Source organism: Pagrus major, chromosome 23 (genome assembly GCF_040436345.1).
Source record: "Pagrus major chromosome 23, Pma_NU_1.0".
In the NCBI taxonomy this organism is placed as follows: Eukaryota; Metazoa; Chordata; class Actinopteri; order Spariformes; family Sparidae; genus Pagrus; species Pagrus major.
The window spans coordinates 6,887,063-6,911,129 of NC_133237.1; the positions used below are offsets into that span (position 1 = coordinate 6,887,063).

General features: G+C 45.6%; 1 protein-coding gene across 1 annotated transcript; it reads left to right on the forward strand.

Moving 5' to 3' along the window:
- Positions 1 to 582: 582 nt before the first annotated feature.
- wizb (WIZ zinc finger b) lies at positions 583 to 20,059 on the forward strand. The gene is made up of 19 exons (XM_073494081.1): positions 583 to 690; positions 924 to 1,125; positions 1,399 to 1,474; positions 2,137 to 2,282; positions 2,391 to 2,759; positions 2,799 to 4,043; positions 4,703 to 5,143; positions 6,270 to 6,506; positions 6,646 to 6,674; positions 7,196 to 7,265; positions 8,605 to 8,769; positions 9,183 to 9,749; positions 9,854 to 10,309; positions 10,431 to 10,931; positions 12,290 to 12,856; positions 12,938 to 13,149; positions 16,586 to 16,904; positions 18,569 to 18,734; positions 19,166 to 20,059. The coding sequence occupies exons 1-19, from the start codon at positions 583 to 585 to the stop codon at positions 19,509 to 19,511; spliced, it is 6,222 nt and encodes a 2,073-aa protein (XP_073350182.1). The 3' UTR covers positions 19,512 to 20,059.
- The last annotated feature ends 4,008 nt before the right edge of the window (positions 20,060 to 24,067 follow it).

The window sequence follows — 24,067 nt, forward strand, 5'->3', positions numbered from 1 at the left end:
GAAAAAAACTGCAGCTTATGGGCGTTTTGGGGTTTAAAAGGCGTTGTGCGTGGATGTATTGTTGTTGTAGTCACCTGACGGCGGCTGGATCGATATCAGCCACGTCCTCTGATGCAACAGAGGCCAAACCCGTGGGACACCTTGATGTACCCGGGCATTTTGCTGCTTTTCACAGGGGCAGCAGGAGAGAGGACATGGGCCTGAATATAAAGGCCACTTATTTATGTAACCATTTGGGCGCCCTATTTCATTCTTTAAGACCAGACATATTGTGAAAATAGGTCAGCCAGTCCGAAAACTGCAGCTGGCAGAAACACAAAAATACTGAGGACAGCCAAAACACGACACATTCTGCAGATTTGACACTTTCATGTTGTCTGAAATGCTTTTCTGATTCTTCTTTACATTCTGCAGGCTGTTATAAAGACATTTTGTCTGCAGGTTTTTGCAGTAAGGATGAAACTTGTAAGCCATTAGAAACTTTTGATTTGTTAGTGTGTGTTTGTTTCCAGAAGAAGAGGAGGCTGCACGATGTAGGCAGGCTGGTCACCAGTGGGACTCCATACTGTTCTCTGGGGGACTATGGAGCCAGAAGGGCGACCCCTAACCCCAGGGACCAGCTATGGGCCCCCACCCTTCAACTCAGCACAAAACCCTTCCACCCCAGACTTCCTCAACTGCACCTTACAGGTACGACATCATCAACTGTATCGTTATCATTGCATAGGGAAGTTGGTCTGCAGTGACGGGCCACACAGCCGCATACACTTGGCCCAGATGTAGTAGCCAGGACAAGGGTGCCCGTGACACAGGCCTAGATCTGGACCAGCTGTGGCCCGTAACCCATTTCTGTGAATGTCATTTCCATCGTCTGACATTAACATTTGTAAATGCTCTCTCGTTGTTTTCATCATCGCCTCTAGTCCTCATGTTCTCCAAATGCGAGAGATGGCCTCATGTCTGCCAAATATTCGTGGGGCCACGCTGGAGATGAGGGCCCCAAGCCGACCGAGGGCACCCAGCCCAGTGCGGACCCAGGGAGGAGCGCACAGAGGAGATTCAGGTCCTCAGCCTTTCCTTCCTCCCTCAGCTGGGACTCCGACTCTGAGAAAGAAACTCTAGATGGTAACACATGGCTTAATATCTTATAGAAACCTGTTGCACACTTCTCAAGTAGTGATTACACAGCAAAGCTAGATGTAGTACTGAATCTAGCTAATATATGTTATATATAATTGTTGTCCACTTATTGTTTTAAATGTTATTCAGTGTGCTTGTAGTCAGAAGTCTCTCATCTCTCTCTCTCTATGTAACCCGAGTATGCACTGTGGATTGTAACTGTTAAGCTGTGAAGTGATGTTCCTGTGGTTGTGTGTTTTGTGTGCTGCTATATGTCAGAGGAGGAGCTACAGCACTTTTCTAACCCTCACGGTCTGGCTGCTCACAGCCCAGGATCTCCTTCTTCTGGACTCAGGTGAGGAGGAGGTGCTGGAGGAAGAGTAGAGAGTTGTTTGGGTTGTGAAATCAGCTTTTCAGAAAATGGAAATAAACAGACTGAGAGGAGGCAGATTTTTTTGTAAACTTTGAAATACAATACCGTATCCAGGATTTTTTTAAACACTGGGGCCAGGACGTGTGGTGCCCCCCCCAACAAAACCTCCACAGACAAGAAATAGAAAGTTCAATTTTTTATAGGTTATTTGATTTAATCATTTACCTGTTCATTTAAATTTCCCTCAAGTTTTATTTAAATGGATTGTAGCTTTGTAGAAACTCTACTGCAACTGCATGTAAACAGAAAGCAAGTTTGACATTTTGGGGAAGAAGCCTATATAGAAGATTGATACCACTCTTATGTCTGTACGGTACGACTGAAGCTACAGCCAGCAGCCCGTTAGCTTAGCTTAGCATAAAGACTGCATACAGGGGTAAACAGCATCAAAAATCAATGACAGTCTACAAACACTTGCATCAACACGGAAATTACTCACCACATGTATGTTTCTAGTTGTACTCCCTCAAACCCCCCCTAAAACCCACAATAAGTGATCTGTAATTTTGACTTGTTTCTGGTAGAGATGCTGCTTTTCTTGTTAGACATTACAGGTGATGTTTTTCCTTTCCGATACTGTCCAGACTTGATAGTGAAGATGACCCAGAACCTGAAAAACTGCAGCACTTGCATAGTAAGACTGACTCACCTACCCCTGTGGAGGGGCCCGACAACAATGAGAGCACAAAAACACAAGAGCCAAATACATCTCAGCCTGGCCCAACAGAATGTAAGTACCACAAGGAAGAAACAAAATCTGCCTGTGCACGTGATATGATATCTTTCTTTTTATCTTAAGGCTCCATTCATTCATAATTCTTCTGTTTTGTCTTCACAGTGTCAGACAGTAAAGTCTGGAATGTATCTGAGAGAGCTGAGCTGTTTCTGGCCAAAGTAAAACCAAAGGAAGGTTGCCAAATGGAGGAGGAGGCAGACAATAGCGAGGGAGAGACAAGGCCCAAGGGAAAAGAAACGAAGGAGCCTGAGAGAGATGTGTACAGCTTCCCTGGAGACTCAGACCCCGAGAGTCCCCCTCCTGCCCCCTGGGCTCATTGCACATTCATTCAGCGGTGCAGAAAGAAGAGGGTGCTGCTCAGGCCCTTTTCTGGACTTGGCACCTTGAAGCGCACATCGCCTGAGACTGGCAAGCGGTCAAGAGTGAGTCCTCAAAAATCAAGACCTGCTGAGCCTGCACAGTTGAATCGAGGTGGAGGGGTTTATGATTTTGAAGAAGTTGACTTTGGAGAGGGAGCAGCGGAAGAACCGATCAAGATCAGAGACAGAGGAGGGAAAAGAGACAAAGAAGAAGACAGCGAGGTAGCGCCAGATAAAGAAATCTTCACCTGTGTGGAATGTAGCATTTACTTCAAAAAGCAGGTCCACCTGCAGGAGCACATAGTCGAGCACTGTCAGAGTGGTGCAGGGGGTGGCAGGCGGTTTGGAAAAGGCGGTCGTTTTCGGTGTGTTGAGTGTGGATGGAACCTGCCAAATCGGCTTGCGCTGGCAGATCACCACAAACGGCACCAGGAGTCCCGTCTAAAGATCTTGAAGGAGATTGAAAAACTGAATGAAAATGGGAAGGCAAAAGAGATTCAGAAACTTGACAGTGAGGTGAAGAAGCATTTAAGCCCAGACCCAACTATTGTGCAAGATGCGGCCTCGATTCCAGGCAAAGAGTCAGACCCAGAAATAGTCTCATCTCCACCTCATTCCCCAGCTACAGTTTCAACACCAGAAACAGGCGCAGCAGCTCTTGACTCTGACGCGACTCCACCAAATTCAGTTCGAACTCCAGCTCAGGCCCGAGCTGTTTCTGCGTACCGCCGTCGCTTTCTCTGCACCAAGTGTAACTTCAGCACAAGAACCCCCCAGGCACTGGCTAATCACACCAAGACCCACAACAGGAAGAAAGCTGCTCTCCAGGCTGACTCCCCATCTCCTGGTTCACCATCATGTTTGGCATCCACTTCCCTGGCCTGTGGACACTGTGCCTTCCTGACCTCAAGTCAAAATGTAATGAGGGAACACCAGAAACTTGCTCACCCTGGACAAGACCCAATCAGTGGGGCACAGGCTGATGAGACTGGCCAGCACTCAAGGTCCAATGTGGGTACTCGAATTTCGAAACCCACCCTGGATTCTGACCATCTCTCTGGGTCTGGATCTGGATCCCTGCCCGATGCAACTCAAGGCAAAAGCCAGCAACGAGTCACTGCCTCCGAGGACAGCACAACACCGGACAGCGCTGCAGCTCGGCCCACAGGACAGACGGTCTTCAAGTGTGTTGGGAACAGGAGATTCAGCAGAAGAGGGAAGACTTGGACTGATCTGGCCAAGTTTCGTCCCAGACTGGATGATGACAAGCTGCTCGGGAGTGAGGAAGAAGAGCAGGATGAAGATCAGAGCACAGGGCTCGACACTGAGTGTTCCGAGCCAAAGGCCGACTCACCTGTTGGAGTGAAACCGCACACGAGAGCACGATCAAACACAGGTGAGACTCGACGTCATGATGTACATGATAAGATGAATATGCTTAGCAACCAGATTATTGTGAGTATTCAGTCAAATATTTAGTATTTAGTCAAATTTCTCCAGAACCACCGTTCACACCACCTTACCTGCTTGTAGAACATCATAGAACATCCGAACGAATGCTAATTTTGCCCCGTAACTGCTGCTGGATGTGTAAAAAGGCAACTGCATGTTAACACTTTAGGCATTGACAACTTTATGAGGTGATAGCTTGCCAGTACAGCAACATTACTGTCCAACGTGACAAAATTTTCCTTCTTGAAGGTTTTAATGTAAACAACCCCTTTATAGAAAGCCGGTTATGGTTTCCTGTAAGTAATCAAATTTCTGTAGCAGAAATCCAGCTTTGTTAGCATAGTTATTTTGAATCCCTTTACCTGAAAGAGTAATCAGATTAATGCAAAAACTGGGGAATATTCAGATCACTAAAACTGGAACTATCCTTTAAAGTGTTGAGACATTGTTGAGGTCGAACTATAACACATTTTAGGGAGCAGCTTAGGTCAGACAGACTTAAAAAGCTTCTAAAAGAAGCCCAAAACCCATGATGCACATATAGTATTTAAAGTACGCATACTGTTTCAGTGTAAGATTTGTCAGATGTTGTTCTCTTCATAGATGACTGCTCAGCAGAGCAGAGCGCGACATCATCGCTCCCTCCCAAGAAGAGTGTGAAGGACGAAGGCAAGCTGGAAGTGGAGAAAGATGGAAAGGTTTTCTTTTTGAGGAGGAGCAACCGGGTTACTGCTGCTCCTGCAGAAGTTGACAGTGATGATGATGACGACGACATTGACGAGGAACGCGTGCGGCGTTTCCTGTCAGAGGGCATCTTGGATGAAGACAACGATGAGATTGATGAGGACGAAGAGGCACTCAAGAGTGTGGAGAGGAAATGCCCCTACTGCCCCGATCGATTTCATAATGGCATCGGGCTTGCCAATCACGTGAGAGGCCACCTGAACCGAGTGGGCGTCAGCTACAATGTGCGTCACTTCATATCCCCCGAGGAAGTCAATGCGATAGAGAAGAAGTTCTCCTATCAGAAGAAGAAAAAAAAAGGTCAGTGGCTTGTTGCATTTCTTTCCTCACGCTGTGTAGTTAAGTGGATTCTGCCTATACAGACAACAGCTTATCCCTCGACTTTGACATTAGCCATAGTGTATATTAGTTAAATGATCAATCTCTCAAATGCCTGGTTTTCACAACAGTAGAACATATTCTGTGCAATTCGGAGCTCACCTCTCTTTGGATTTGATTTTGATAACCACCTGGGAACACTCTATGTGATTTGCTTTTAGAAGTGGCCACTGTAACATAAAGCAGTGGTTCCCAACTTGGGCAAGTCAGCGTCACATCAAAAATCTGAAGGCCTGCAAGATGATTCGAAGCATGTGTAAACTGATCAAAAGGTATAATGGTATAAGTATGATCTGATATGGCTTTGTTGGTGTTGTTCCTACGATTGTAATTAATGTTGCTCTCAGACCATCCTTTCAAATGAACAGTCATGTTTTTGAGATGGCTTTTTTAAGCCAAATCATGATCTTTTCCTAAACTTAACCAAAAGGTTTTGTTGCCTAAAGTCCAACAGGAAACTTAAAAAAAGAAGATAAGTCAACAACTTCCAAAAATAATAAGTCAACAATAAAACAGTAAGTTTGAGGCAGGACACGAACCTCAGTCTCCTGGGTCAAAGTCTTCACGCTACGGACTTTGTCACTTTTTCATCAGCCGCTATGATGTTACTGGAGCAACATTCATATGATGTTGTAGGAACAACTCCGACACGGCAATATCAAATAACTAATGGCATAATGTTAAGCCTGTTCACCATCAACGAGTGTTAGCATGCTAAAACCACAAAAGTGCAGCTGATGGGAATGTCATTAGTTCTGCAGGTATTTCAGATCAAATGGCGATCTATCCAATATTTGTCGAGACATGTCACCCAAAACCACAAATTTAAACTTGGTGAAAGTCAGGGAATCACCAAATGGAATGGGAGTCATCCTCTGAGGACCATGACTGTCTGTACCACATTACATTTGTCCAATAGTTGTTGAAATAATTGATTCTGGACCAGAGTGGTGGACCAGCTGACTGCTGTCAGTCACTTTACAGCTCTCAGGTGTCATCCTCCACATTCAGTCTAAACTCCCACCTGTATCGCCTGCCCTCTCCACAGTTGCCAACTTTGACCCGGACACATTCAGTGTGATGCACTGTGAGTTCTGTAGCGCCGGCTTCGACACCCGGGCCGGCCTGTCCAGCCATGCCCGGGCCCACCTCCGCGACTTTGGCATCACCAACTGGGACGTTACCATCTCGCCGATCCACATCCTGAGAGAGCTGTTCTCCAGCAGGCCTGACCTTGTAATCCCCACGGCTCCCCCTCGGAGCCCCGGCTCTTCACTGGAGGAGGGTGAGGAGGACGAGGAGGACGATCTGGAGGAGGGAGGGGAGGGAATCATTGAGGTTAAGCTTGAGGGCGAGACGAGTGAAAGGGCGCCGAGTGTTGCTGCTTCTGACACACAGCCTTCAGCATCTCCTGAACATTGCAGGAAGGAAGACCGCGTGGAAGAGCGCGAGGGTAAGTTTTCTGTATTGATCCATCCTCACTGTGCACCTTTCTTATCGGTCGTGTGCCTGCTGTGGTGGCTGCTGAAGTGTTTGATAGTAATGACCTGGTGACTCCTGTCAAGTGTTTGCACTTTGAACTCAGCACAGGGTGTATAGACCTCAGCAATGACACCTGGAGGGGATGAACAAGACTATTACAAATGCATAAAGCAGTGGGGGAAATGTGGGTTCAGATGCTGCTGCTGTTGATTCAAGTGCATCTGTGTGTGTTTGCTTTTTACTGCTTTTCTGTGCACTGTGTGAAGCGGGATGGTGGCTGTCGAGAATATCAGCCTCAACAGAGTGTGTGTGTGTGTGTGTGTGTGTGAGAGAGAGAGGGAGTGTGAGTGAGAAAGAGGGAGAGAGTCCCCGATGCCCGTGGTTGATGTGGCACTCGGTGCATTTATCCCAACCTCCGCCTCCACTCGATTGGTCACGCCTTAGCTTAGCGGTGCATATGGGGGCAAAATGGCTGCTTCCACCTCCCCGTAGACCCAAACAATAGCGGAAAAACTGTCTGGCCTCAGCTGCCGGGAGTCCGATGCACTGCGGTTGCGGACCGGTGAGTACCGCGCGCTGTAATTCCTGAGCACCGCGTGCCCTCGGATCACACGGCGGCGGTGCACTGCGCGTCTCGCGCCGCATCTTCTGTCACATTGTATCCAGACAACAGCCATTAAAAAAAGTCTTTATCATGTGAGAGCGCGTCAAGAAAATCAGTGTCGCGCACAGCCATGCAGGTAGCCCATGACATGCATGTCAAAAGCTCAGAAAGCGGGTCATCGGCATTGTTTCGGGTGTTTCCGCTTCGCACGCGCGGATAGATTGTGATGATTTTTCCGCTCTTGTGATTTTGTTGTTGCAGTTCGCGCTTTTCTTAAAATATGCCCGTGAGAGGGTCTGGTTCATTGTGCACGTCTGGGATGACGTCCAGTATTTCTCAATGCTGCAGGATCTCTAAAAATTACCTACAGTTGCCCAATCCTCGCCATTTTACTTTGCTTTGATTTGTGATAGAGGACACGCTGTGCTTTCAAGTGCACGCATTTGTGCATGTTTTTCACCCCAAAACTACCGAGCGAGGCGGCTCAGGAGACGTGCTAACTTTGTGGACCGACGGCCGGTCATAGGCAGTAATCTTATTACAACTTATCCGGATCAACCAAGTATAATCGAAGTATCACTTTTACTTGGAAGTGTCGGCTCTGCTCCCTGTTACTCTGCCTGAATGGATGCAAAGTCAAGTTAGCGGTTTGCCACTTTGTTCCGTTTCTAAGAAAGAGAATAAATACCGGGCTTTATTCTGTAGTATTGTCTTCATTATAATAGCTGGTGTTATAACGCTGCGCTCCGAGGTGTCACATCGCCGCTCTTTTACAGTCAAGAGATGAACTGACAAGCGCAGAGCCGCCCACCAGACAAAAAGCATTGTCTGTCTCCACGTCTCTTTTGATTTACCGATTTGTCGCAGAAAATGGCACTTTTGTCCCAGGAATGCCTGACTGCGGGGAACCAGGACTGCCATGTTTGTTTCATACAGTAGTGCAATTATGACTTTTCATGACAGGGATTCATTACTTGGATTATTTCCACGCACAGAAGACGTTATTATGCGCTGTTACTGCGAGGGCTGATAAATTATAGGCAATGAGCTCACAAGACTGAGTTGATTTTCTGCCCTCAGCCTGCGTCTTTTTTTATTCCTCCTCAAGGGACTCTGAAATACATTTTCTGTGCTTCAAAAGACTGACTTTATTTCAGAAGCGTAAAAATCAGTCGTGAGATTGATTTCCCAGACACCGTCGTTTGTTTTTAAGGTGATTCATTGTCACAGTCACTTAATTGGCCTAATTAACATGGCGTTTCTGCACTTTTATGGACATTTTTCTGTGATGTTTCAGGTGAGGAGGAGGCAGCAGCAGCAGCAGCAGCAGCAGCCGAGGAAGAGGATGAGGAGCAGCTGCAGCTTCCAGCCCCGGATGGTCTGAGCTCGAGCCCCGGGAAAACAGGGCTGTGCAGCGTGGACACGGACAGCCTCTCTCCTGGGGAGGATGTGGACTCCAAGGGTGAGCGAGAAATATGGGAACGCTGACCCCCAGAGTGTTGACAAGGGATTGGATTTGCTACAGCAAAGCCTTATCATAGCTGTCAGTGGGGAAATTGTAAAAGTGACCTGAGGTCAGCTTTGAGGCGTGGTGACAGTACATCAGAGAGGGTCGTCCCAAGGGAAATCCTCAGAGGTAGACAAATGTATTTAGGAGCTAATGAGAGCTGCACTCACACTTGGCTGGTGAAGATGTAGACAGGAAGGGTAAGTGAGCTGACACGTCCTCCGGGATATCTGTGGCCTCTAAAAGAACCTCAGCCACCTGCTGTTGCTTTCAAACTTTCAGTTAAAGCCACACTTTTATAAAACAGTGAAAGAATACATTAACAGAACTTGCTTTGAAATAATCTGCTCTTCTGGTCTCTTTCTCAGTCCACAACTTGAAGTGCGAGGTGTGTGGAGCTCAGTTCGAGACGCGGCGGGGACTGTCCAGCCACGCCCGCTCTCACTTGCGCCAGCTGGGCATCAGAGTATCGGAAAGCAGCGGCGCACCCATCGACCTCCTCTACCAGATCGCCAAGGAGCGCAACGTAGACGGCCAAACAAGCTCACCTCTTCTGGAGCCCCATTCAGCCAAGAACTCCTCCCCGTCTGCTCCTCGGAAAGATGAGGATTTAGAAGACATGGACTTAGACGAGAAACCCATCCCTCTCTCCATCCTGGCCAAAGCGGTGAAAGCAGTGCCACCCTCCTCCTCCTCCTCCACGCCTGCACCTTCTCCTGTTGCCTCTCCAGCTCCGCCTCACTCCGGCTCCCCCTCCTCAGTAGTGAGGAAAGCCCCCATTTCCTCTCTGCTGCCCGTGTCTTCCCCCTTGCGCTCCCCGGAGCACAAGGTTGGGGGAATGAAAAGCTTGACCTCGAACCTCTCCGCCCCATCCAACCTCACAACAACCAAACCCCTCTGGGCCCCGCAGGAGAATGATGCACCTCTCAACCTCAGTAAGTGCCACTGCCTTCACTAAAGTCTCTGACTACTTTGTTCAAAGTTACTCTGTTCGTTGTTTTTATGAGTCTTACTTTAGTTATTCCTTCTTCATGTGCAGCACTGGAGGTGGACCCAACCAAGGACATTGTTTGTCAGCTGTGTGGCGCCTGGTTCGAGACCCGGAAAGGCCTCTCCAGCCACGCACGAGCCCACCTGCGGCACTTCGGGGTGGAGTACTCTGAATCCAAGGGCTCTCCCATCGACCTCCTGAACCAGCTCATGGATACTGACGAGTTCAAGCACAAAGCCAGTGCTCTGGAGCTGGACAGCCACACAGAACCAAGGGGCCTCACGACCACGCACTCCTCCCCGAAGCAGTCGTCCTTGTTGAGCCTCTCCTCCTCCTCCTCTTCATCCCTCCTCTATAAGGTGACCACAGCTGGGGCGGGGTCGACATCCAAAGCTACCTCTTCCTCTGCCTCATCTTTACTTGGCCCACCCGCCAAGCGTATTAAGTCTTCTTCCATGCGGGTCTTCCGCCTGAGTAGCGGGGAGCTCATGGCCCTTCCACACAGTGAGTGTTGATGGTACCCTCCAGGCTGTTGTGACATGTTAAATCCTTCACACAAAGTGGGCTTTGTTTGTAATATCTTTTACCACTGAGTATATTTCAGTTCACTTCTCTAACCCTACAGGTGAACCTCCAAAGGAAATAGGCTGCGAGTTCTGCGGGGAATATTTTGAGAACCGCAAAGGCCTCTCCAGCCACGCCCGCTCCCACCTTCGCCAGATGGGCATTACCGAGTGGTCGGTCAACGGCTCGCCGATCGACACCCTGAGGGAGATCATCACAAGACGGGGCCTGCCTTGCGCTCTTCCTCTGAAACCTCTCAAAACCCCACCTCCGTCCTCTCCGGGACCTCCTCGATCACCTCTGTCGACCTCCTCCTCTCCCTCGGCCACCCTCCTCAGTCGTCTCCCCTTCGCCTTCGCCCGCCCCTCCAGCCCTCCTCAGCCCGCGGTGTCCAAGTCGAGCTCAGCTCCACCGATGGCTTCTAGCGGGCTGATCCTCAAGTTGAAGCCTGAGCCGGTGCAGCTGGAGGTCACCACGCCTGGAGCTGTGGGGAGACCTGTCGGCTTTTCTGGCGAACCTCTCAACTGGAGCAGCTCTGACAGCGTTCTCCCCCTCAACCTGGGTAATTTGAACCCAAAGTTTTGTCTCTAAGGCATATTTATAAATGTAAAGGAATAGATATTCTGGGAAATACACTTATTTATTTTTACTTTATTTTTGTAAGTGTTAGATGAGGATATTGATACTACAAAATTAACTTTTTAAAGCAGCTGCAACAAACTTTAAAATTTTCTTAATTCTCAGCAGAGAGAGAGCTTCTCCTCGGCAAACATCAAAAAAATATGATAATGTGACCTGGAAGTTAGAATCCGAACTGATGACACACATTAAGAATAACTCCAGTAATTATTTAGAAATGGCTAATGTTCTTGCTGATGGTCTCCTTTGTTTATGTAGGTCATACAGAGGCATCAGTAGTTTCGAAACCATTTTTAGATTACCCACCTTCAAGCTATGGGCTTTTGGCTAAACACACAGTAATTATGAGGAACTACTTGCAGCTGCGGATGTGGTTTAGGTGAGATGCCCAGTGAGAGAAGCGACTGTTTGAAAAGGGTTAGGCTCCTCAAGTGGTTAATGCAGCTGCTGTAGCATCAGTTGTATCAGAACTGGAGAGTATATTTCATTGAAAGAATCTCCTGCTCGGCATTGGTAAAAGATGGGGCCTCACTGGTGGTGCTCATGTGCTACTGTTCATCTGATCGGTTGAAGTTAGCCCCTGACAGACGGTGATGGACATATGGTCTATACAATCACCTGCTAAGGATTTTTTGATAGTGTCTGCTGTCTTCTGAACAGTTTTCTAAGGGCGACTTCCCAGGTGGTTCTGTGGAACAAAACCATCTGGCGTGTTAGGTTAGTTTTACAGGGCGGATTGTGTTTCTGTTTCTTGCCTTGGCCTGGAGCAAATTGTCATTTTTACAAATGAGATATAATGTGTCAATTAGTGAGCTTTAGAGATGCTAATGGATGGATTTTGTCACTGTCTGACACAGTCAGGCTGGTGATTACCTGTGTCCATTCTGTATGCTAAGCTAAAATAGCCAGCTGTTGGCTGTAGCTTCATACGTACTGTACAGACCGGACAGTCTTATCAACAGTCCCCCGTGGGAGAGCACAGGGGGCACCTGCGGTTCAGAGAGTTTGGGTGTTTCAGGCTACCAGTCCACTAAATACCGCAAATCTCCTCTCAGTCTCAGTATCATGTAACTGTCAACTTGCAAAACATATTCACAAATCCAACAGCAGATATTCCTTTACAAGTCATTGTAAATTATTCAGTGGATAATTCTCTAAAAGTGTGCTATAATACAACACATATAGGCATTAAAGCAGTAATACTTACACCGTTATTACTTCCTTTGTTCTAAGCAGGATCCTTGAAATAATCATTGACTTCCCCCTCTGGTCTCTCTGTAGCCATGTCTCATGAAGTGGAGCCTACCAGAGATATTCGCTGCGAGTTCTGCGGGGAATACTTTGAGAACCGCAAAGGTCTCTCCAGCCACGCCCGCTCCCACCTGCGCCAGATGGGCATTACTGAGTGGTCTGTCAACGGCTCGCCAATCGACACCCTGAGGGAGGTGATGCACAAGAGAGGGACAGGCGGCTCCTCTCACTCAGACCAGGGAGTGAAGAAGGAGTCGAGCCAGGGAGCCAACAGTCCCCTATGGGAGAGCACCGGCGGTTCAGAGGGTTTGGGTGTTTCAGGCTACCATTCCACTAAATACCGCAAATCTCCTCTCAGTCTGCTGCAGTCAGGGTCCAGGCTCCATAAGCAGGGCCTCGGGTCCATGGGCACATCTGCCACCCCACCTGCAGGGAAGTACTTCAGGATGTCCCCACTGGGGAAGAGGCCTCTGTCTGAGGACGGCCAATCAGTGGAGACTGGCCACTCACCGCCACATCAGCTCAAGACTTTTTCACCTCTGCCGCAGGATTTCTCATTCAAAAGGAAACCTTCCCCAGACAAGCCTGGACACCAGGGTGAGTCACTGTTAGGTTTTTTGTTCCTCTGTTATACTAATCATTATTCTGTTCACTGTCCTTCTTTCCTGTATGTTTCAGATCCCAGTTGTGAGCTGTGTGGCTTCTACTTTGAGAATCGTAAGGCTCTTGCCAGCCACGCGCGAGCCCACCTGAGGCAGTTTGGTGTCACCGAGTGGAGTGTAAATGGATCCCCCATCGAGACGCTTAGCGCGTGGATGCGCAGCAGGCCGCAGAAGGTGTTGGAGATGCATCGAAGCTACATGCAGGGCAGCCGCTCCACCCTCAAGAAGGTGAGGAGAGGCGGACAGTCTTAATGCTGGTAATTCATTTTAGTATAATAACGCAGGTCAGTGCAGTGAAGGCTCTCGGACTTTATCTTTGGCCTCTGACACTACAGCAAAGTCTATTGTTGCAACTGTGGAGGCTTTTTTTCCTCAGAGGAAAAATGTGAAGTATCAGTAGAAGAAGCTGTACCTCCCACTAAGCGAAGCAGCTATACAATCCAAGATCATAACCTACTGTGCTACTTTTCTGACGCTCTCACTTTGCTCCCGGTTTCTTTGAATAGGCGTCATGCGTGGAGATCTAACACGCCTCAGCTGGTGGCTCGACAGACATTTTGTGTCTTGGAAAGCTTCAGACGTGTTGTCTAACAGCTTTGAGCCTTACTGTAGATCCTGTTTCTTTACACCCAGCAAAAATCACAGTGGGGACAGATGCCAGAACAACTCAGCTATTGACTTGATAGTTGCCATAGTAACCAGGGTGCCTGGCAGCTTATGTTTCATCCTCAGATAAATTATGGCATGCTGTTGATAGAAGAAAACGTACGCTTTTTTTTTTTTTTTTCTTTTTCTCCCTCCTGAATTAGTTTCTGGTGCATTTGCGTCACTGTCACACCTTCTCCCTGAGCTGTGATGTGACACACATACAGAATGGATCACCTTTTTAAACGTCCTTGTAATCAGATTGTAAAGGGTTTTTTTCATACTGGAGAATTGAATTTTTACTGTTAGGCCTGTATCGAAGGAGCAAATAGTCACTCACTGCATGAGACTTACCATAGAGACCCTCAATTGATCAGTAGATTGTGATAGGTATTTTTATGGTTCTGCACCCGGTTGTCCATCCCGTTCATGTGAATGCAAAATCTAACACCTGTAGGGGATTTCATTACATATGGCACAAACCTCTACTTGAACTCAAGGACAAAGTGATGTGATTGTAGTGGTCAAAGGTCACTGTGACCCCACAAAACACTCAAGAATTCATGGGTTAATTATGACAACAATTTTAAACACTTTTATGACCATTATTTAACGCCATAACTCAGAGACAGAGGTGTAGAATGAGTCCATATTTTATATTTGGTTAGGCTGCTGCGGCGCACAATCTAGAGATCCGGAGTCTCACCTATTTTTGCTGTGACATGTCCGTGGTTCTCGGCAAAAATAGACCTGAAAAAAAAAAAACGACCTGTAGACAATCGTATCGACATCATACCAGCGTTTGACTCCAGTTTTAATGTCTGTATCTGTACAATATGTCTCAGACAAGAGAAGAAGAGAGAATGCACACAACAGGTGAAGGGCAGGTTTTTCTTTCTCTCCCTCTCTTTCCCCCTCCCGCTTTCTTGCTCTTTAAACAAGGGTAAAGGAAATCACACTTTCATATTTATTTATAATTATCAAAGGCAAACTCCATGTAAACAGATGGGGCAGGCAGGTGGCACGCTGTAACGCTGCCTATGTGGACACACAGGCAGGTGAGCCGCAGCAGCTCAGCAATGCAGCCGCCACACACTGCACAGGCATCCAGAAAAATGGGGGGAAATGTTATCATAATGTCTCATAGTCCTCTGGTAACGTCTTCGATTGTCTTGTTTTTTCTGATTAATTGTCAACCTACCCAAAGATATTCAACCTTCAGTTATAGCTGCAATAATTAGTCAATGACAGAAAATGAATCGCAAACTATTTTGATAATCGATTTAATGTGAAACATTTGCTGGCTCCAGCTTCTTACATGTGAGGATTTGCTGCTTTTCTTTGTCATTTATGAAAGTAAATGAAGGTTTTAGGTGTATTGGTTGGACAAAAGAAGCAAATTAAAGCCGCTTCATTTTGGCCATTTATTACGATTTTTCACATTTTATAGAGTGAACCCTGAAAATAATCAGCGGATTGTTCAGTAATGAAAATGATCGCTGATTGCAGCCTGACTTCCAATGATAGAGAACAGAGAAAAACAGAAATGATCGACAATTATAAGCTGAAGCTCTTGTGAGCTGCGACCCTTATACACAGTAGTTGGAACTGTATATAGTGTAGTATTCATAGTTACATCACAGGCAATAAACATGTGTGTTAACACCCTAAAATTAGAAAATAAAACATTAGAAATGATGAATTAGTGAAGTGAGTGATTTGAGAAATGTCTACTTGTTTTTATGTTTATTGAAGAAGCCACAGTACTCAAACAGTCCTTAATGGCCTGCACACCCTCTCAGGTGTTTTTATTTTCAAATGCACCCCATGGCCATCATCAGCAGATGAAACTTAAATAGCTTTACTTATAACTATTATAACTATCATTGTTATTCACTAATTATTACCAGAAATTACGGCTAATGACAGAGAATGGCTCGTAAGTGGCCTTTCAGCCCATCCATTCACTCTCTAAAGCAGCTCACTGATACAATGACTTAAAGCACAAAGCCAGCATGTAAAGATCCCTTAATTGCCAAGCTGTCAGCTCCTAATTGGGCTAATAATTAGTGCTTTAATAATGACAGGGGCACTTGAGAGTTTAACAGTTATGAATGTATACGGTATGTTAAAACAGGGACTGTAGTAATTGTAAAACAATTATCCAGAATGGACTAGCTGCCTAATTGCTGATCAGAATCTAGACATTTTCAATTCCAATGTAAATGCCTTGATTTAACAGCCACAACTACTGACCTATCTACCGACATATCATTTAAATAGTGTAGTACCTTTGTGAACTCCTTATTGCATTAAAGGATTAGATTGACATACTTGTTTTGTATCAAAAACTTTTCAAATGGCAGCTAATTAACCTCATATTTTCAAAATGTAGTCAATAAAGCAGTTAATTAAAAAGGCCCTTTTTTAATAATGAAATAATATAATAGTTACCATGTCAAAATTCTTTGTGCAGTAAATTAAAGTAATATTTTTGACATTAAAAGCTGTTTATTTGCTTTCTCGCAAATGCTTAGATGAGAGGATCATTCCCGTCCTCACGTCACTGCGTCGGGCTAGAAATAATCCACCATGTAACCCCCTGTGACACCAATGTGTTATTTGTTAATAGAGCCGGGCTAATGGTTTCCCTCTGTTTCCGGTCATTTTGCTAAGCTAAGCTAACCTGCTGCTGGAAGTTGCTTCATATTTACCTGACAGACGTATCAATCTGCTCATTAACTCTCAGCATATAAGCATAAGTCCCAAAATATAAGGAAAAGAGATGACTGGTAGGTCTGTATAATGCAGTGCGGATCAAAAATGTGTCAGGTGCTCTTTGAAAAAGGTGAAACAACAAACTACTTCAAACAAGAAGGCAATCCAGACACTCCAAAAATCAGGAAATGTAACAAACAAGGACAGAAATGGTAAAAAGCCTTGGTAATTGCACCAGGACACAGCAGCTCAAGCGCTGATATAACGCTGATTAGAAAACTCATCTCTGTCCTTCTTCCAGAAGAGCAGCTCACCCCTCACTGCGTCAACGGATTCTGATCATATCCTCCCCATCTCACCGCAGAAGGCCTCCTCTTCCTCCTCCTCCTCCTCCTCCTCCTCCCAGTGGTCTTCGTCTTTGGCCGTAAGCCTGGTGCGACCGCTGAGCCGGGAGGTTAGCCAGGGCTCTTCCAAGACCTCTGAGGGCGAAGCTGGTACCAGTCCACTGACCGCTCCCTTCAGGCCCGGCCGCAGCAGTCCCAGCCTCTCGCGACTCGCTGGAGGCCTCCCGCTTCAAGCACAGGTGGCGCGCAGTGAGCTTAATGTCCGCCTGCCCAGAGGTACGTCAGGATACAGCATATGTTCTTGCTTTCATGTGCTCAGTCAGGGACATATGCCTGCATGTATCATACACATTGTACATTGTCAGCTGAATTAATCTTTTTTTAATCACCGCTAATGTAACAAACTTAACTCTGTGTTGTGACTGACACAGGCATCAATTCCTGCGTGGACTTAAAGTACCTGGTCAACCAACATGGTAATCAACTGGTCAGTCACATGAGCACAGCAATCTCTAGGCACTGCTCTATGGAAAAATGTTATCTTGGCCTACTAGCTAATTAAGCTAGCTATAAGTACTTTGTCAAAATATAACCATTTGACCAAAGATGTCAAACTTTGTACATTCTTAAGGCTAATATGCTGTTTTTAGCCAATTAGCAATTTAGCTTTATGCTAACCATGTAGCTGTAGGGACGGTCAGTGCACTACACACCTGTTCAATAGATTATCATGAAGTTTTGAAAAAACATTAAAGGAGACCAATTGCTTTTTTTTGCTTTTTTCCTTTCCTTCAGTGTTTTATATATGTTTATCTATGGGAGCTCCTCTCTCACCCAGAAAACACTGCTACTGAAGTGCTGGAAAAAAGTGCCAGAAGTCCCGCCTTAAATTTTGTGACTTCTTGACATCACACTAATGTCACCATGTCATATATTTGCATAATTTGTGCCTTACGGCTAGTTTAACACATAAGAATTCATTTAGCACAGCTGCTCTGTTGTTATTAGCTGTGCTGGCTCAGGCATGTGTGAGCTGACCAATCAGAGCAGACTGGGTATTTGAGAGGGGGCCTTAAAGAGACAGCAGCTAAAACAGAGCATTTCAGACAGAGGGGGAATACAGTGCTGCAGCACACGACAGTATGAGGGACTGGTGTGTTTTTTGAGCACTAAAACATGTAAACCTGATCTAGTAGTAGCCCAAAAATAAAACTATGAACCTGAAAATTAGCAAAATGTCTCCTTTAATCTCCCCACAAGATGAATCCCATCGATTTTTCCTTTAGCACCACCACGTCGATATTTGCGGTTTTGAGTGAAATCTTGTCAGATTGCTGTGAAATTTGGTTAATACATTTATGTTTACCTCTGGATGAAATGTAGCATCTTTGCAAACGTTAGCATGCTGAGACACTATACTAAGATGGTAACCACATCGTCTATTGTGAGCATGTTAGCATCCTGACATTAGCAATTAGCAGCCTCAAAAAGTCACTAACATGACTGCAGGTTTTGAAAACAGGCGACCGACCGCACCAACACAACATCAGGGAGAATGTGAGAAACTGCACTTGAGATGTTAGACAAATAAAAAAAAGAGTCTGTTGTACTAAAAGAAAAACAAAACACTGAAAGCTGTGTGGTTTAATCAGGGGAAATGAATGAAATGTTAGGAAGAGAGCCACATCACTGTGCTAGCCTTCACTGACAGTAAGTTGCCTTTTATCCTTTATTTTTTTGACATTGACTTGACTTGCATTATTTATTTATTTCATGCCTTTGAAGAGCAGTGAAAGCGCCACATTTTTACATCACATGCGTTGAAGAGTGTTCTTACAAAATTAACCTTGCAGGCACAAAATGTTCTGAAAGAAATCTGAAAAAGCATTTTATGGTGCAGCTCCATTTTGCACTAACCTCCTCCCCCTCCTCTTGTTAAGGTTTTGAGCGTCGGCCCTTGAAGCACCCGTCTTTTCCAGATGGAGCAGAGAGGGACAGCGGCCCTCCTAAGCCCCCCCGCACAGGCACCGTCCCAGCCCTGGTGCCCAAACCTCCCTCCTACCCACTGGTCAAACTGGTGGGCAAGTTCTACACCCTGAAGTGCCGGTGAGTGCAACCTGTGTGTGTTGGAGCGGGGCTTCCCAGCGCCCATGAGAAAATGTTCCGGGCTCTTAACATGAGATATTTTGAGACGGCAGCTTTAATAGAACTGTCTGGCTAAATTTTAGATAGACCCATAATCCCTGAGCAGCAATCCCCACCCCCACCCCCTGCTGAGCACTACTCCACTTTTAGTTGCTAATGCACTATTTTGAGAGTAGTGAATCATTTGGGATTTTCAGGCAATAAGTTCTGATATAACTGTGGTAGGAAAGTTTAAACAGAACCTGCTGCTCCCACAGGGGGGAATTTAACGCCATCAGTTCGTGTTTTATTGCCTTGTGTTAAAACTTAGCTGAAGCCACAGTAGATGTAGATAACTGGTCGTGTTCGTCTGCATAATTCCCAACTTCAATGTGTGTTTCTGTCTCCGTCAGGTTCTGCGAGGTGGAGTTTCACGGTCCGCTGTCGGTGCAGGAGGACTGGATCAGACACCTCCAGCAGCACATCCTCAAGATGAACTACAACAAGCCTGCTGCTCCCAAAGCAGCCTCTGCTGATGACCCAGCCCCGGTCCAAGCCTCCACCTCTACCTCTAGTACCACCTCTACCACACCTGTCCTCACCTCCACCCCGACCCGCACCACAGCTCCCAACAGCCGCTCCCCTACGCCTCCAGCTGAGCGTGCTCCGCCTGTCACTGCCACAGAGATAGTAAAAGTCTCAGAGGAGCAGCCCACCCCACCTCCAGCTTCTCTTGCCCTCCCCACCCAGACAGTGTAGGCTCCGATTCATCACTGTCGTTTGACCCCTTTTAGTTTTTCCTGCCTTTACAGTTTCTTTTCGTCCATCCGTTTCTTTCCTTTGGCCTTCACAAAGTGTTGTTGAGGAGGAGTGTTTCCCCTCCAAAGAGCCCTATGAGCACCTTCGAAGCAGCTTTCTAGACTGTTACCATGGGAACGAAGCTCTCCCGGCTTATCTGTGCACCGGGGACGGATGATTGTTGGAAGTGTCCAAGGTTATGAGGAGAGATGAACCGATGTTTTGTGTTTGCCTTGTTCATATTGAATGTCCAGGTGATGACGTGGACCGTTGCTGTACCTCTCCCCACATTCACCGGGCGATTTAGAGGTTTATGTAGCCCTTTAGCAAACTCCAACTTCCCACCTTTCCCCCTGTCTACTACAGTTTTGCCCCACCCTCTCCCCTTATGAGCAGTGCGTTACTGAGACCTGTGAGACTTTGACCATTTCTATCAGCATGCTGGTAGCGCTGGCCTCAGCCTCTCACCTAAAGGTCCTGACTGAGATTAAAAGACATTTATAATCATGCTAGTCTTGTGATCAAGGCTTCAAACATGTGGTAACACTAAGTGTTAAAAGAGGCACTTTCAATGCTGACATTGTCACTGAGCACTTACTCAAACGCACATTTTAAAATGGGCGTAATCTGACAAAGACTAATTCCGATTGGTTAAAGGAGCAAGAAGTGGAAGCACACCCAAAAAGGGAAAATCCCCCTAGTTAACTTTATAATGTAATACTGACCCCAAAACATACATTTTGTTTGAATGTAGCTTAAAGCACTTACTAAAAGCATATATGCACACACTCATACACAATCAAACATGCCCCATGTTACAATACCGTTGGTTTTCATGTTACAACTACTCCACACTCTGCTGTGTTCAGCACATAGGGCTGCTGTTGTGTCGAAGACACAGTTTCTTTTTAAAGGGCCAGTGTGTAGGACTTAGTGGCATCTAGCTGGGCGGTCGAAGATTACAACCAACTGAATACCCCTCAAATCACCTTTCTCTTCAAAGTGTGTAGGAGCACCTATGATGGCTTCTAAAAATATGTAAAACACGAAAGCCCCTCTCCAGAGTCAATGTTTGGTTTTGTCCATTCTGGGCTACTGTAGAAACATGGAGGTGCAACATGGCGGACATTCAGTAGATATAAAAGGCTCATTGACAGGTAATAAAACACAACAATTCTTACCCAGCGAACATTAGGACATGAATGAAAGTTCTTTGAACATCCAATCACAACGTCCCATCATGGCTCAAAAATAGTAAAAAATTGTAAGTTGTACCAAGTTGGACATCCCAGCAATATCGAAATATGATGTTACCATGAACAGGCTTAATCAGCTGTTCTGCTAAAGTTAATGTACACATTCAGCAGCTTCACACACCTTTTAAAACTGAAAATAATAACTCCTGTTAAAATGATGACACAGGAATATAACTTACGTGTAGATAAACTTTAATGTATAAATGTGTTTTTTATATTTATAAAATGGACATCATCTTTATACGTGGAGTGGATGTCACAGTTTGGACATCCATTTCACAACCAGATACATTGTCAGTCAAACAAGGGCACATGCATTTGCTTTTTTCATGCCAATAATATGATGAATGTGTCCTGGTTTGTAAGAGAAGGTCTGAGTGGACCATCAGACGGGGACCATTTGTGGCCAGGGACACGACGTCTCCATCTTACCAATGTTTGCTGGGTTGTTTTCAGGTGATTATACACTAATGAAAATATAATAATGAATATTATATTCAGTATCTGCCAGTAGATGCCCCTAAATCCTCCACAGTGGACCTTTTTAATCTCCCTGTCTGGATTGGAGAAGCAGGGCCATCGAAAACATTCAAGGTTACACATTTCAACTTGTTCTTGCCTTTCTCGACCCAAATCATTATTTATTTATTATTATGCATCTGAATGTGGTAAGCTAGGTCATTCTAAAGCTAAAGTAGAATGTTTGAAACTAGGTCAGAGCTGCACTTTTACACAGGTGCACAATGTGTGTGTGTGCGTGCGTGCGTGCGTGTGCGTGTGGTAGTTTGTATGTTTGTGTACATACATAGCAAATGTGCATTTGTTTCCCATTTTAAAGAGCCAGACAGAAGTAAAACTGCTTGATAGGAGGACGCCTCCTTCGCTCAGAGTGAGCTAAGTGTGGGAGCCTGTCTGTAGGTAGTCTGATCAGGACTTTAATGCATCCGTTCACGTGTTAGGATGTGCCAAAGAGTCTGTTTACTTCCTTGTCTTGCCTCTCGAAGAGCTGTTTACATTGGACCTGATGGTGGAGGAAACTCTGCACAGCTATCGACTTCTCCAAGGCTCCACACTGAAACAATGGACTGAACCGGCGGTGATCTGCATCCACTACCTGCACCGCCGAGTTCCCACCGGTTTGAAAGACTCGGGCTCCTGGAGCGGCTTCACGGGACTCATGTCGTTACTGTAGGGTTTAGATTACTCCAATTAAACATGAACACAAACCAAACCTGATTTTCACGCAGGGCTCATGAGAACTATCAGCCCCCTCGGTCCAAACACAGAAGCACGTCCGACCTCCTGGTGGGCTCCTGAGGCTGAAGTCTTTGCTTCAGAGTGTGTTCATATCAACCCACAACTGAAGCAATTACTGAAGGGTCCATGTAGGCTGACGACCTTTTAAAGTTGGTTGCCCATGTTGCAAACATGACTGTTCGATCCAAACCCTTTTATGGAGTATAGATACATACTATATAACTACATGTACTTAAGAAGCTGTTGATGCTAGTAGAGCTATCAGCAGTTCTATTAGCAAGGTAGTTAAAAAAATAAGTGATCTTAATTCCTCTATCGTGATTTGATTTAAACCTTTGATGCTATGTATTTTTTATTGCTCTGTGCATTTCTGTATTTGCAGTCCTGCAAGGTGAATCTTAGAGTATTTTTTATTTTTATCTGTTAGTCTCTCTCCAAGCTGAAACTTTTGGTGCTGGTGAGATTGTTGCAGGGTCGGGAGGGAGGTGGCGAGTGACTGAACGCGAGGGAAAAAACATTTTAGTGTGATTGTCACGTCCTGGCATCAAAGGACTCTAATAAGGAGGCCTTAAAGGGGACCACTTTGCACGGTGAGATGTGATCCTCTCTCTGCATTCACAGGGTAATGGATGCTGCAGCCTGTTGCAGGTGTGTGGCTGCGTTGCTGTGTTAAAACGTGAATCAGAGGCCGGTGCGTTACCCTTTTAAGATTAACTGACTAAGCCTCAGCTGGTGTAACTGGCTGTTTTGTGTGTGTGTGAATGTATGTGTGTGTGAATGAATGTGTAAAAAGACTGAGATGAGGATGATGATGATGATTAAGAAGAAGAAGATGCAGTTGAGGAAAGAACTGTACTGTACACAAAGGGTTAAGTTTTAAGTGAATCAACTCCAGAACAAACAATAAATGTGATTTCAATTTCAGACTTTTCTTCCTTTATTGTGACATCACAGAGCATTGTCCTTCTCTGCACTCGGGTCTGGTAACAAGCTGGCGTCCAGTTGTGCAAAGTTCTGTGGTTGTACTGGGTTTTGGCCACTAGGGGGAGGTACAATATTAATCTTAACATTTGAGACATGGTTAATCCAAGCACATCGACTAGACGGCAGGGAAAAACAGGATAGTTAGGAACTTAATTGACCTCAATGTGGAAATTCTTTTTGGCTGAAGAGCATGCATCTAAAAACAAAACGATGCAGTTAATGTCAGACGGTCATAAAAGACGTGGATTAAGAGCTTTAGTGTTGCGCTTGGAAACAGAAGTTGACAAAACAATGTAACTTAGTTGCTGCCGGAGCTTTTGATCCCAACAGGACTGAGAAACTCATAAAGTGCTCGGGAGAAAAAATACATTTAATCATCCACATTTCCATAAGAACTACACTGAACATGCTGATGAAGATCATGTGATGTGACTGAAAGCCCCAGAACAGCTGCTCAATGGACATTGTGCTGAGATTTATACGAAAGTATTGACATATTTTTCATATTTTTCATTTTTTCTACAACAAATGGTTACTTACAGTGTGGAAAACTTTGTTCTTTGTGTTTAGTCACATACAGTATCACCTCTAGAGGGGACGACTACATGACATTTTCTCAAGAGCAGTTCCTGAGGGGGGCAGTGCTGCAACTCTGCTCACAAATACTCTGCCAGCTGGGCAAAATTACATGGCTACATTTGCTACTGTAAACACTGGTTAATATTACTGTACTACTGGGAGCTTACATAATGATTGAGGTGTAAGTAAGTGCAGAGAAAAAAAGGGCAGGTGACGACTAATATGGAGTTCAGCCACCGCCGACAGACTCAGATTCCCACACACGTACTATATCACCTGCATCATGGGTCGCTGCTGAAGTGTTTTTATTGTGTGTTATTAGTATAATTGAAGTGACATAGGTGTGATTACAGTTATTTATTGGATGGAGAAGGGGGGTAATGTAATGTGAGGGGAGTCACTCAGTGATGAACCCAACTCTGCGTTTTCCCTCTACAGAGC

Coding starts and splice junctions, on each gene's coding strand:
- wizb (XM_073494081.1), top strand. CDS start 583: ATGGAGCCAGAAGGGCGACCCCTAACCCCAGGGACCAGCTATGGGCCC. Junction 16,905..18,568: donor TAATGTCCGCCTGCCCAGAG/GTACGTCAGGAT, acceptor CCTCTTGTTAAG/GTTTTGAGCGTCGGCCCTTG. Junction 18,735..19,165: donor TTCTACACCCTGAAGTGCCG/GTGAGTGCAACC, acceptor TGTCTCCGTCAG/GTTCTGCGAGGTGGAGTTTC.